The 12,342-nt window shown below is 38.7% G+C and overlaps 1 protein-coding gene across 2 annotated transcripts in view; it reads right to left on the reverse strand.

The window, feature by feature from the left end:
• Window positions 1-12,342, reverse strand: part of rassf5 (Ras association domain family member 5) — a 79,987-nt gene that overhangs the window by 65,845 nt on the left and 1,800 nt on the right. The window contains exon 1 of one of the 2 annotated variants that reach the window (XM_056468093.1): window positions 834-1,347. The exons of the other annotated variant lie outside the window; for it this stretch is intronic. Coding sequence (XP_056324068.1) covers window positions 834-999 — 166 coding nt within the window. The 5' untranslated portion in view covers window positions 1,000-1,347. Of the gene's footprint in view, window positions 1-833; window positions 1,348-12,342 lie in introns of those variants that run through there. 2 annotated transcript variants of the gene reach the window in all.

Here is a 12,342-nt window from a genome sequence, read left to right on the forward strand (position 1 = left end):
ATCACCCAGAACTCCTTTAGCTACTTAAAACACTCTTGATGGCCGAAAACCCCTTAAAAGCTATATAGAAGACCAGAGAAATCCCACATAACATTTTAGAAGCCACTTAAAACAGCCAAGGAGCCACCTATAAACTCTTTAGAAACCCCCTAGAAAAAGGTTAGAACACCTTAGATATGAGACAAAACCCCACAAACTGAATAGTAACTCCCAAAATATCACTCTGAACCCTATAGAAATGGCCTATAGCATTGCCCTAGATATCACTCAGAACAACTGCATAGCAACATGCGTTCATTCTCTCAAATGAGCCAAGTAAGTGCACAGTAACACCCTGTTCTAGTTTGCATCTTGATTCTAAACAGGATCATGCAAACCTCTGCCACTGGTATTACCACAGTCACTATAGACAACAGTGTAATAACTAAGCATTACCCTGACTTTGTGTATGTGCTTGAGTACATTGCACTCTGTGTGCCTGGTTCACTGGCACATTCCAGAAGCACAGAAGCTTTTAGCAGCTAAGTTACAGATCAATGTCTATTCAACACATGAATGGACAACAATAGCAACAATATAAGAGCAAAAAAAACTGAGAGAGGAAAAAGAGACTAAGAGAGAGAGAGAAAGGAGAGCAAGAACATGATGCGCCAACAAGAACAGACTAAGGCTATTTAAGGAAGGTGAAAACCACTGCGGAGCTCTGTGACATGAAGCCTAATTGGACAGGTCTAGTCACAAAGGATAAAAGTACATTAAGTCCCAGTCTTACATTCATTTATTGAATCAACTCATTTTATCTCAGTCTCCTTCCAATTTCGGTCTCAAGTTACCTGATAACATAAGGGTCCCACTACTGCTGGAGCGCCGCAGCATGCGGAGGCCCTCGGACCAGGAGCGGGACTTGGGTAGACGGCGGAAGAATCGTCCCAGTCGTTTGGAGACCTGTCCGAAGCAGGCGCTGGCCACCACCTCCTCCGTCCCCATCTCCGGCAGCATGACCGCTGCTATCTGCGGCCTGTTGCGGCCATGACCCCAGTGCCACCACTGCGACCCGCTCCAGGTGCCAGTCCGTGAGCGGCCGCCGTCCTGGCTGGGGCTGGGCGCCTGCGGCTCCGTTGCGTCGCGGTGTGGGCTCCCTGCGCCAGTCGCTCCTGTGTGTCCACCATCGCAGGGCTGCGCTCGGTTTTGTGTTGTGCACTGAACGCACCCCCTCCCTGCCTTTCTGCCACCCTGCACCCCTACCCTCTGACACAAACCCCACCTTCGCTGACTGGTACTCTCTCTCCTGTTCTGCTCTCTCTGCGTCCGTGCTCCTGTTTTTCTCACGCAGTGCAGAACTCGTACCAGCTCATACTGCACCCACTCATCCTGCTCTCTGCAGCATGTTTTTCACTGAATCCTTAAAGGCACAGCGGCACTGCACTCCTGCCTCCTACTCTCTTTTTCCTCTCCCTCCCAGTCCTTCTTTCTCCATCTCGATCGATCCGTCAATCTCTCCCTCCCTCTACGCCTCTCTGCTGTCACTCCATGCCATCATGCCACTTCCTGTGTGAGAATACAGTCCCACGCTTGGAGAAACCTGTTGTGGTGAAGGACGACTCAAGTTCTGAACATGCCAGCCCTCCACCCTCCATCTTCCTCATTCTCTCTTGTGTACATCTATAAATAATTAGAATTGAGAGCAGCATCTTGCTCCATTTCTCACAACAACTACTAATACGGGCTCAGTGAAGGTTTTGATCAGACATAAAACTTGATAACCTCCATAAATCACTTCATCTGCCCTATATGCGTGGCCCATACCACATATTCCAGATTACACATTGATTTTTAAGGATCTAACACATTGAAAATGTATATAATATTGCACCCAATGCTTTGATTGATATATTCAACACTGCAGGTTGATTAAATAAATGTAAATCAGTTATCAAAAATCTAATGCGTTGCTTACTAAAGTTTAAAGATTCAGAGGGTTGGTTTATTCCAAAATAGAGATTCAGAACTTCAATTCACATATTAAAGCTCATAACATCACCACAAACTCCAATTTAGACATTCAGAGGTATCATTTCTCGGTCTTGATGGTGAGTTCTGGGTTATTCAGCAGTTCCTAAGTTATTTGGGGTGATTTCAGGGGTGTTGAAAGTGATTTAAGGGGTTTGGGGGTGATTATTATGATAGTCTAATGGTTTGGTATAATCTAGGATCTGAATAAAACATCTCATATGCATAATTTTACAATTAAGTCAAATATTGTCCAATTTAACCAAATAAAGCCTATATATTCCAGCCTGATCTCATGAGAAAACATAAGTATTTTACGTTTTGTCAGTTTAGTGGCTAATTCATACGAATTTGTATGAACTCCATCATACGAAAATGTACCATTTTACAAAAGAGGTGTGGCACCCAACCCCGCCCCTAAACCCAACCCGCTATGAGTGATGAGCAAATCATACGAATTCATACGAATTAGCCACTAAATCAAAAAGTTACGAATTGCTGTGAGATAGCATTGTATATTCTGGTAAAATGCCGAAGATGTGGTTCTGTTGACTATAATAAATGGGGTGACACATTTCCAGCTGTCCTCACCTTAGGTCTCTCAGAGGAGAGAGCGAGTCTGAGAGCGATAGAGGTAGAGAGGAATAGCCAAGGGCAGTCTAATTATAGCCTGCGATAACTCCCAATAGTCCTGTGACACTTTCGCACACTCACTCCTCATTTTCAGCAAAATGCCCCATACATCCCATCACAGACCTCCTTAACAAATCTTTACTTCACACACACACACACACACACACACACACACACACACACACACACACACACACACACACACACACACACACACACACACACACACACACACACTACAACTCAAACTCAAACTAACTGTCCGATACTAAACCAATCAGACCTGCTGTCTATTCAGATTCGGAATACCATGAAGTCACAGTACTTGAAACAGGAAATGATGATTTAACATGTCCAGTCCATATGCTGCTCGAGGAGAATGTCGTATTGACAAAGTAGACAAAGCTTCTGCTGTATAACTGTGTGCTTCAACAAGGTCAACTCTATAGACACATAACCACTAAAACATATTCAACATGCATAACCCATTTTCAGTGGGTGTTTGTAGCGCACATGGGGAGGTTTAATTTTGGGATTTAAAAGCTATGAATATTGTAGTAACATTATTAACAATATTAGTTAATATTCGAACAGTAAAAAACACTTGTGTTAAACTTTTATTAAAGCATTTGTTAATCTAAGTTCATTAAGGAACATTCAGGAAAACATTATATAAATTTAATTCATTATTTGACATGAACTAACTGTAAACAGCATTTTTGTTACTAGCATGTTTAAGCTGCTAACATTTCTAGAATGTTGCTAGCTATTTTTTGCTTTTTTTAAAACTAGTGTTAAAGGGCACCCTAATTTTACCTCTTTTTCATGATTTAAGATGCGTATTTTGTGTCTCCAGTCCAGAATGTGACTGTTCATTTTTAGCTCAAAACAGCCATCAGATTATTTATACCTTTCAGAATATTAGCATTTTCTGCTCTGGACACAATGTAGCTGTTTTTGTTGCCTGTGCCTTTAATGCTTGTTCTCCCCGCCCACCGTTCCCACCTGCCTGTCAGAGTGTACCTCAATCTCCACCTCGGCAGTGTCAGATAATCAGCACAGTGACAGACATGAAGGAAGCAGATCTCCTGTAACGTTTGAGAGAAATACTACAGTATGAATTTTTTCAATGATTATTTGATGTACTTGTTGTGGAGTTTATATCAAGCCTTTCTGCAATGATGAGTCACACACAATGTCATTACAATGTTCATGCGCACACACACAGACAGACACACACACACACACACACAGCGCACGCGTTTAACTTTGCATTGTTTCTGCATGCAAATGTGACAGGATACACGTTAATATCCACTGCTGTATGGATATTTGTTATGTTAATGTACAAACTAAACCTGATCCCACAAACCGGGATTGAAGCGTCTTTAATATAATTGTACTGAGGCTGTGGTAATAAAGACTGTAAAATTGCTGTAATTTATTACTAACATGCTTTTAAAAACGTTTTAAACTTGTAAAACTCATTTTTGATCACATTTGATGATGACTGATGATCACAGAGCGCTGAACAGATCTTTTAATCCCAGTTTCTTTGCGTACATCCTGTCTTGTTGATATGATTGCACGCGTTTCTACGGAGACATGTTAATACTCGGCTGTCAATTAATTTGGTGGGTGGGGAAACCGCACTCCTACATCACGTTGTGGTGGGCCTCAAAATGGGAGAGATTTGGATCCTATTTTAACGTCAGGAAATTTCAAAAAAAGAGACTTGTCTTTATATCACTCCAATATGACAGTAGACACGCTATACCTACACACAGCTCTGTCCAAACAGCTTTCATCATAGGTGCCTTTTAATAAATATGAACTAGATATCGCTTTTGTAATAAACTGAAGCCACAATGCCATAACAGTCAAACAATATTTTAGGACTGTATACTTTCATTTGTGTAAATATGCAGAGCTTCTGAAGGTTAAAAGGTAAACAATGCATTACATTAGCCAGCAGCATCACTTTACCTCACCGAAGCCAAAAAGGAAGACGTCGTCCTCGTTCTAGTATTACAGTCTGTCTGAAACATTTAATTAAAAATCAATCCCATGTCTGACTGGCATCAATAAGCTCTAATCCATCTGCAATATGGCTAAACACAGTTTTACTCGAGCATGGATTAAACACGAAGGCAGACAGGCAGCATCCCCACATTACAGACGGGTGGGTGCTGGATGGGGTGGGGGAGGTTGCCAAAAAAACCAAACCAGATTAGACACACAGAGACAGACCGAGGGAGAATCAGGTAAGGCCGATGCTTTCAGACAGGCCCATGCAGTGAGGAAGCCTTTTAAAAGTCACAGCAGCAGAGATGTGGAACGTCACATGAACAGGCTACCTGAGGAGAACTCCCCCCCTTTGAATAAACCTTGAGACCTTGTCTAAAGCTGCTGTGACTCAGCATGAATGTCATTTAAGGCAATATAATTCAGAAACGCGACTCTGTAGTGGTAGGACTAAGCACAGTAGAGAATGCAGTGTGTCTCTGATGATCTGTTTAGCTATTTGTGCAATTGAAGATTAATGAGAGGTTTCCGGTTAAGACAGAATCATGTGTGCTGGCTGAGACAGAAACAGCCCAGAGGAACATTTTAATGCTCACGGGATATTCTTTCATAACTCAGGAACTCTCAGCTTTATTATGGCTATATTATTGGTCATAATAAAGTTTGTCAAACTGAAACAGTTACATATATTTATTTTGAATTTATAATAAATATTTTGTCATTTGGAGCATGAAATGACAATTGGATAATTAAAATAATCTGAGAAAAAAGTTTTTTTCCTCAGACGTGTTTAGATTGTAAGAATCGTTCACTTAAAAGACAATTCTGCCATCATTGTCTCACCTTTCAATTGCTCAAAACCACCAAAATCTGAGTTGCTTTCTTCTGATAAGTAATAAATGTTGAAAAATGCTCATAGCAGGCACTTACATAATATTTGTCAATGGGTGCCAGCAACCAGCATTCTTCAAAATATCTTCTTTTGTGTTTAACAGATGAAAGAAACTCAACAAGGTTGAGGGACAATAGAGTATTTGGGTGAACTTTAATTTCAGACAACAAAATAATAATGCTCTAACTTCAGATGAGTTAAGAAAGAAATATTTTTTAAGAAAGAAATATTATCAGATTATGTCTGATTTTTAAAAACACTGTTTACAATTATTTATTTCTTTGTCATTTTTGTTATAGAATGTCAAAAATTCTAACAAAAAAATGGAAGCTGTACTATCAAAATGAGAGCTCTTTAAAACATGAAAAATGTATGGTGGCTGAGAGAGCTTAACATGCTGCAATAGGGTATATGCTGAAGCATGCTAATAGGACTTTTAATTTGCCAGTAACCTGGGTTAAGCGCTTCCGTTGAACTGTTTGCAATTGCAAAATCGGCGCGTTTAAGGTCTGTTTTCTTTAAAAATCAGCGATCTCCACTGGCTGAGGGATATCCGATATCCGATATCTGCATTAAATTACATTTTTCCCCACCATGTCTTTATAATATGAGCATTTATTTAACCCCAGTATATTCAATAGAGCTTCTGCGCTACACTGCCGATTCTGACAGGCACGTGCGAGCAAACGGCTTTTTGTCTCGTTTTACGCTTGAGCAACTGAATGAATGCCAAAGTCTGTTTAACTGATTGTATTTTAATTACATTACAACATCGACTCTGTAAAAGGAACAGTATAAAATAGATAAAACTCACAATAAGCGGTCACCGGAAGTTAATCAGTATGGGAACAACACTAGCTCGGCATGTACCCTATTCAAGAAAACATGCGCAATTACAAAAAACGGCAGCAAAATAAGAAAAGATCTTCATCCACTTGAGAGCACAAGCACTGCAAATCCTCACAACGCATACACATTAAAAAACTCGCTCCATTTTCGCACAACGTAAACAATTTCCGAAAATGCACTGCATTTTCTCACAACACTTCCAAAAACATCGGAACACAACAGAAATGTTTCGTGTTCTAAATGTGACGGATGCTGCTGTGCCATGATTATTGCTCAGTGAAGTTGTAGGTGATCTTTAAAAGTTTTTTTGTTTTGTTTATTTTAATATCCCGATTCCCCTGTCTTTTGTATTTTTATTAGCCTAAATAACAATAACATGAATAGCTGGGTCTGTCACATTTTATGGTCTCCTTGAAACATTTCCGTCGTGTTCCATGCTATTTGAAAGTGTCATGAGTAAATTCAGCGCGTATTCATAAATAGTTTGCGTTGTGAGAAAATGCAGCACTCTTTTTTTAAAAACGTGTTTACGTTGTGAGGATTTGCAGCATGTGTGCTGTCAAACGGATGAAGATCTTTTCTTAATTTGCAGGCATTTTTTGGAATTGCACGTGTTTTCTTAAATTCCAGCCACTGTAAAAAAAAAATGCCTCAAAAACAATCCTCATGTTGTTACAAACTGCATGAATCTCTCTTTTATAATTCTGTGAAACAGAAAGTAGATGGGACCCAAATGGCATCTTTTGTTCTATGGACAAAAACACCTACATATTTTGCTTTCCATATAAAGTCAGACAGACTTGAAACAACATGAGGGTGAGTAAATGATGATGAGACAGACGTTTCATTTTTCATTGACCTTTTTTGCTTTCTTCTCAGGAGAAACATCTGAGAATCTGATGACTTCAGTAAAAGTCTACATTGGTTTTCTTTTCAAACAGAAGAATAAACGGATATATTAAAAGTCTTTTGTTGTTCTGAAAAGCATGAGCACAAAGAAACTGTTTATAGACGAACATAACCACTGACTCTTTCATTCACTGTGTATAATTACGGGTTGTGTGAACTAAAACAGTGATCAGTAGTAGTCAAGAAAGACGCTCCATCTTTAGCCCGTCTGCACCACCGCAACCTCTTAAACACACCATCTCCCAGCATGCCCTGAGACACTTCCAAACAAAAAAGAAACAATTCCAAACTACAGTGTTGTGCTTTACGTGACTGCTGGTCATATACGTTAACTCAGAGTCTCAGCACAATACTGTGGAAAGAAAACAATGTTTTTTGGTGAAGGCATATCAGAACCTGTTTATGGAATGCTAAGAAAAACCCCCATAAACTGAAAATGGCTAAATGTACCATACGGAAATCCCCAATGCATCCAATATTGGATCACAGCTACAAACCATAATAATACTACCAGGGAAAATTACACCGACCATGGCCTTTAGAATGAAAGGTTGAGGAGTAAGAGGATCAAGTGCTTAAAACTCATGTGGTTTCAATGAAAACTCGAATACTATGAAATGTGACGTCACGTTCTGCATGTGCTCAGTAAGGGTACAATACAGCGTTCAGTTTGGCGTGCACAATCTGATATTGTGTTATTTTAGTTTTCTGCAATTAATATGTTGTGATTTGGCATACAGTCTTATAAAATAGATTAAAGAGCTTTATTTGATGGTTTTCTATAGAGTCTAACAGTATTCAGGCACAGAAATTAAATAATAACAATGCTTAAAAAAGCTTTTCTTACTTTGCTGTGTCTCATTTCTAGTCCAAATATCGAAAACATTTTAGATCAAGTAAAAATATTGTTTTGCTTTCAGCTTTTCTTTTAACTTTTCCTTTTCAAGTTTCTCCTTAAAACAAACACAACTATCTGTCAGTGGAGCAAGAAAAATCATTTTGTTTTTGCTTTGAAATGTAGATATTTGGACTAGGAACAAGACAAAAATTCTAAAAAGAAAAAAAAAATCTGCATAAATCATATAAATTCCATATCAATACAATAATTAATTACAATTCTGTAGATCTTGGTCAGCAATAATTCAGACTCTGCATTGCATATCTTGCAATGTGACTATTTGCATATGCGCACATTCCCATATTATAGCTTCAATGACAATAAAAGTTCTTTACTTTACTTTACTTTACTTTATTTGCATTTGCGTACATTCCCACATTGATGCTGAAACGATATATTGTGTAGTCCTAGTGTGCACTTTGAATTTTAAGAGGCTGAAGTCTCTTTATGTTGAGTTTTGAAGAGATAAATTGTATACAGTTCACCCAAAAAGTTTCATTCAAACCCTTCACAAGCAGATCAAACAAAAGATATAAACGAGATCACGCTAATGTATTGACCATATTCTGCACTGCGGACTTATACTCTTTTCTGTGATTGTTTTAGAACTTCAGATTTATTTGTCTGTGGGAGAAATGACTAGAAATAACGGACATAAAAACTGTCAAATTATTTGCTCTACAAACAAGTGTGCTTATGAATGTACATAACAATAAATATGATATAATAAGAAAATACTAATTTGCAACATCAAGCAGCATAACAAGATGTTTTTATGATTCAAAATCAATGGAAATGAATGAGACTGGAAGTCTGCAGCCAATAAGGTTCTAATGGCTTGAATTGCCAAAATATAAAAGAATTGTGGCACAAGTCAAAATTGTGCAGAAATTTGCATCATAATTCATTCGCTCTCCTTATATAATCCCAAAAGGGTCTACCTTTTTGTAAGATATTTTCAGGGATGTTTCAACCATTTAAGTCCATGCAATTATCATCCAAACACAGTTTAAGCATTTTTGGTAAATAAAAAAGAGAAATAAATAAAATAAAAAAATAAAAAAGCTTGAAACATTCATAGGAGTTCATTTAAAGGGCACCTAAGGAGAAAAATCTTCCTTTCAAGCTGTTTGGGCAGACATATGTGTAGGTATAGTGTATAGACCAGGGGTGTCCAAAGTCGGTCCTGGAGGGCCGGTGTCCTGCTGACTTTAGCTCTAGCTTGCCTCAACACGCCAGCCTGGAAGTTTCTAGTATATCTAGTAAGAGCTTGATTAGTTGGTTCAGGTGTGTTTGATTAGGGTTGGAGCTAAACTCTCCAGGACACCAGCCCTCCAGGACCAAGTGTGGACACCCCTGGTATAGACCATCATATTGGGGTGATATAAACACACCCAGTCCTTTTTTTTTTTCAATTTTACAACATAAAAATGGTGGACCAATTGGAGCGGTTTTCAGATCGACCGCAACTTGACGTAGAAGTGCGGTCCCCCGCCCACCGGATTGATTGACAGCTGCGTATTAACAAGTCTCTGTAGTAACACGTATAATCAAACCAACAAGACAGGACGAGCGCAAAGCAACCAGGAATAAAAGGTTTGTTCAGTTCGCTAGGATCATCAATCATCATCAAACGTGATCAAGAGTGAGTTTTACAAGTTTAAAATGTTTTAAAACAGAGCATGTGTGTAATGAATTACAGCGATTCACTTCAGCTTTACTTTATCACCACAGCCTTATAAAAGAAGATGCTTCAATCCCGGTTTGTGGACGTTAAGTCAGGTTTATTTTGAACATTAACCTAACAGATATCCATACAGCAGTGGATATTAACCTGTTTCCTGTCACATTTGCATGCAAAGAGTGGAAAGCTAAACAGTCTGTGTATGTGCGTCCACGCTCTGTGTGTGTATCTGTGTGTGTGCGTGAACTTTGTAACGACATTGTGTGTGACTCATCGATGCAACTCCACAACAAATACATCAAATACTCACTGGTAAAGTTCTTACTGTAGTATTTCTCATATAACGTTACATGAGATCTGCTTCCTTTAAGTCTGTCTGTTGTCCTGAGGCAGCCGAGGGAGGAGATTAAGGCACGCTGACAGGCACGTGGAAACGGTGGGCGTGAAGGACTAGCCTTAAAGGTGCAGTACAAAAAAAAAAAACGCTACCTGATGCTCAGAGGTATAAATAGAAACTTATAAAGGTATAATAAAAAATCTGATGGGTGTTTTAAGCTGAAACTTTACAGACACATTCTGGAGACACTAAAAGACTTTAGGAGATATTAAATCTGGAAAAAGGGGTAACCTAGGTGCCCTTTAAAAGCAACATTCTTTAGTTTTTTTCCCAGCAAAAGGTCCAGAGTTCTTCACATAAGAATCAGGCTTTCACAGACAACTTAGCAAGTCAGAAAAGTGATCTAGTTTTCTCTTTTTTAAGTATGGTTTTTAAGCTGTTTCAGCCTGATCTCACGAGAAAACGTAAGTATTTTACGTTTTGTCAGTTTAGTGGCTAATTCGTACGAATTCGTATGAGTTCAGTCGTACGAAATTGTACGATTTTAAAAAGGAGGCGTGGCACCTAACCCCGCCCCTAAAGCCAACCGTCATTGGGGGATGAGCAAATCGTACTAAATTTAACGAATTAGATCGTACGAATTCATACGAATTAGCCACTAAATCAAAAAGTTACGAATTGCCATGAGATTGTGTTGGCTGTTCACACACTGAGAATAAAACACAATACATATACAATTCTTACATACACTCCCAGACTATCTTTAAAGAACACAAAAAGGGATAGGATGAAAGACACTCAAATGTGATGTTTCACTGCACCGGTAAGGCAGGATAATGCCTGGACATGATATCTAAAATGATACACCCTATAAACCCCTGCAATTTCACTGTCTGCTCTTTATCAAGCCGTTCACTGCAGTACCTTTCCCAAAAGAGAACTGCTGACACTCTGCTAACTCAGCAGTGCTTTACACATTCTCACACACACACATACACATAACAGAACAGACGCACCATGTGCACACACAACGACAAACGCACAAATTAAACACACAGCCTCAACCGTCTGTTCACACTGTGCATCAGGGTGAACTCATTCATCTCAGATCATGAAAGGACATCACAGCACGGTATGATTTTATCTGTTAAATAAACTGCAGGGCATTTAAAAAAAAAAAAAGCGAATGCCACTCTTTCATACATCGTTCACAGAATTAGAAACTAAATTAAACAGAATTTATATTTTAGAGAATATCTAACGAACTTACATTTATAACAGTGGAGTTTGGCATTAATACATAAATTAATTAATAAATGCTAGGAAAAAAGCAAAGGGAGATAAAATAACTGAATTAACGAAAAGTGAATGACACAACTTCATCTTAGAATTTCTATGAATCAGGAGGGGTTTGTCAGAGTCCCCTTTCCTCTTCATATTCAACTTATCAATCAAGACAAATAACAGAAAAAATAAACAATGACCTCTGCTGGGAACTCCCCCCTCATCCTCCCTAAAGCCTCTGTGCGCGTGTATCAGCATGCTTCATCTAGATTAAACATACTGGAAGTTCCTATAACAGCAAGGTCTTACAAAACAAACTCTTCAGGGAAACAAACACTTTGAGAAGTCTATACTGTACATGCATCTACTGTGCTTCTGTTCACTTTCATTTTTCTTCTTTCGATTTTTTCCTCTGTATCATTTAAGTAGGGATATGCCTCTTTTCTAACAACTGACATATTTTATTTTTGCTTCTTTTATCTATCTATCTATCTATCTATCTATCTATCTATCTATCTATCTATCTATCTATCTATCTATCTATCTATCTATCTATGTCCCTATTTCTATCCATATCTACCATCCTATTTCTCCATCAATCCATCCATCTACAGGTCCAACTATTTATAAATCCATCCATCCATCCCTGCATACATCCATCCATCAAACCATTAGCCAAGTACATCCATAGCCTACATGTACATCCATTCTGTCCGTCTGTCTGTCTATCTATCATGCAGCCATACATCTATTAAGCTGCCGATTTCAATCCATATCTACCAAACTATGTCCATCAATTTATCCATCTCTCTACAGTTCTA

This window comes from Danio aesculapii, chromosome 11 (genome assembly GCF_903798145.1).
Source record: "Danio aesculapii chromosome 11, fDanAes4.1, whole genome shotgun sequence".
NCBI lineage: Eukaryota > Metazoa > Chordata > Actinopteri > Cypriniformes > Danionidae > Danio > Danio aesculapii.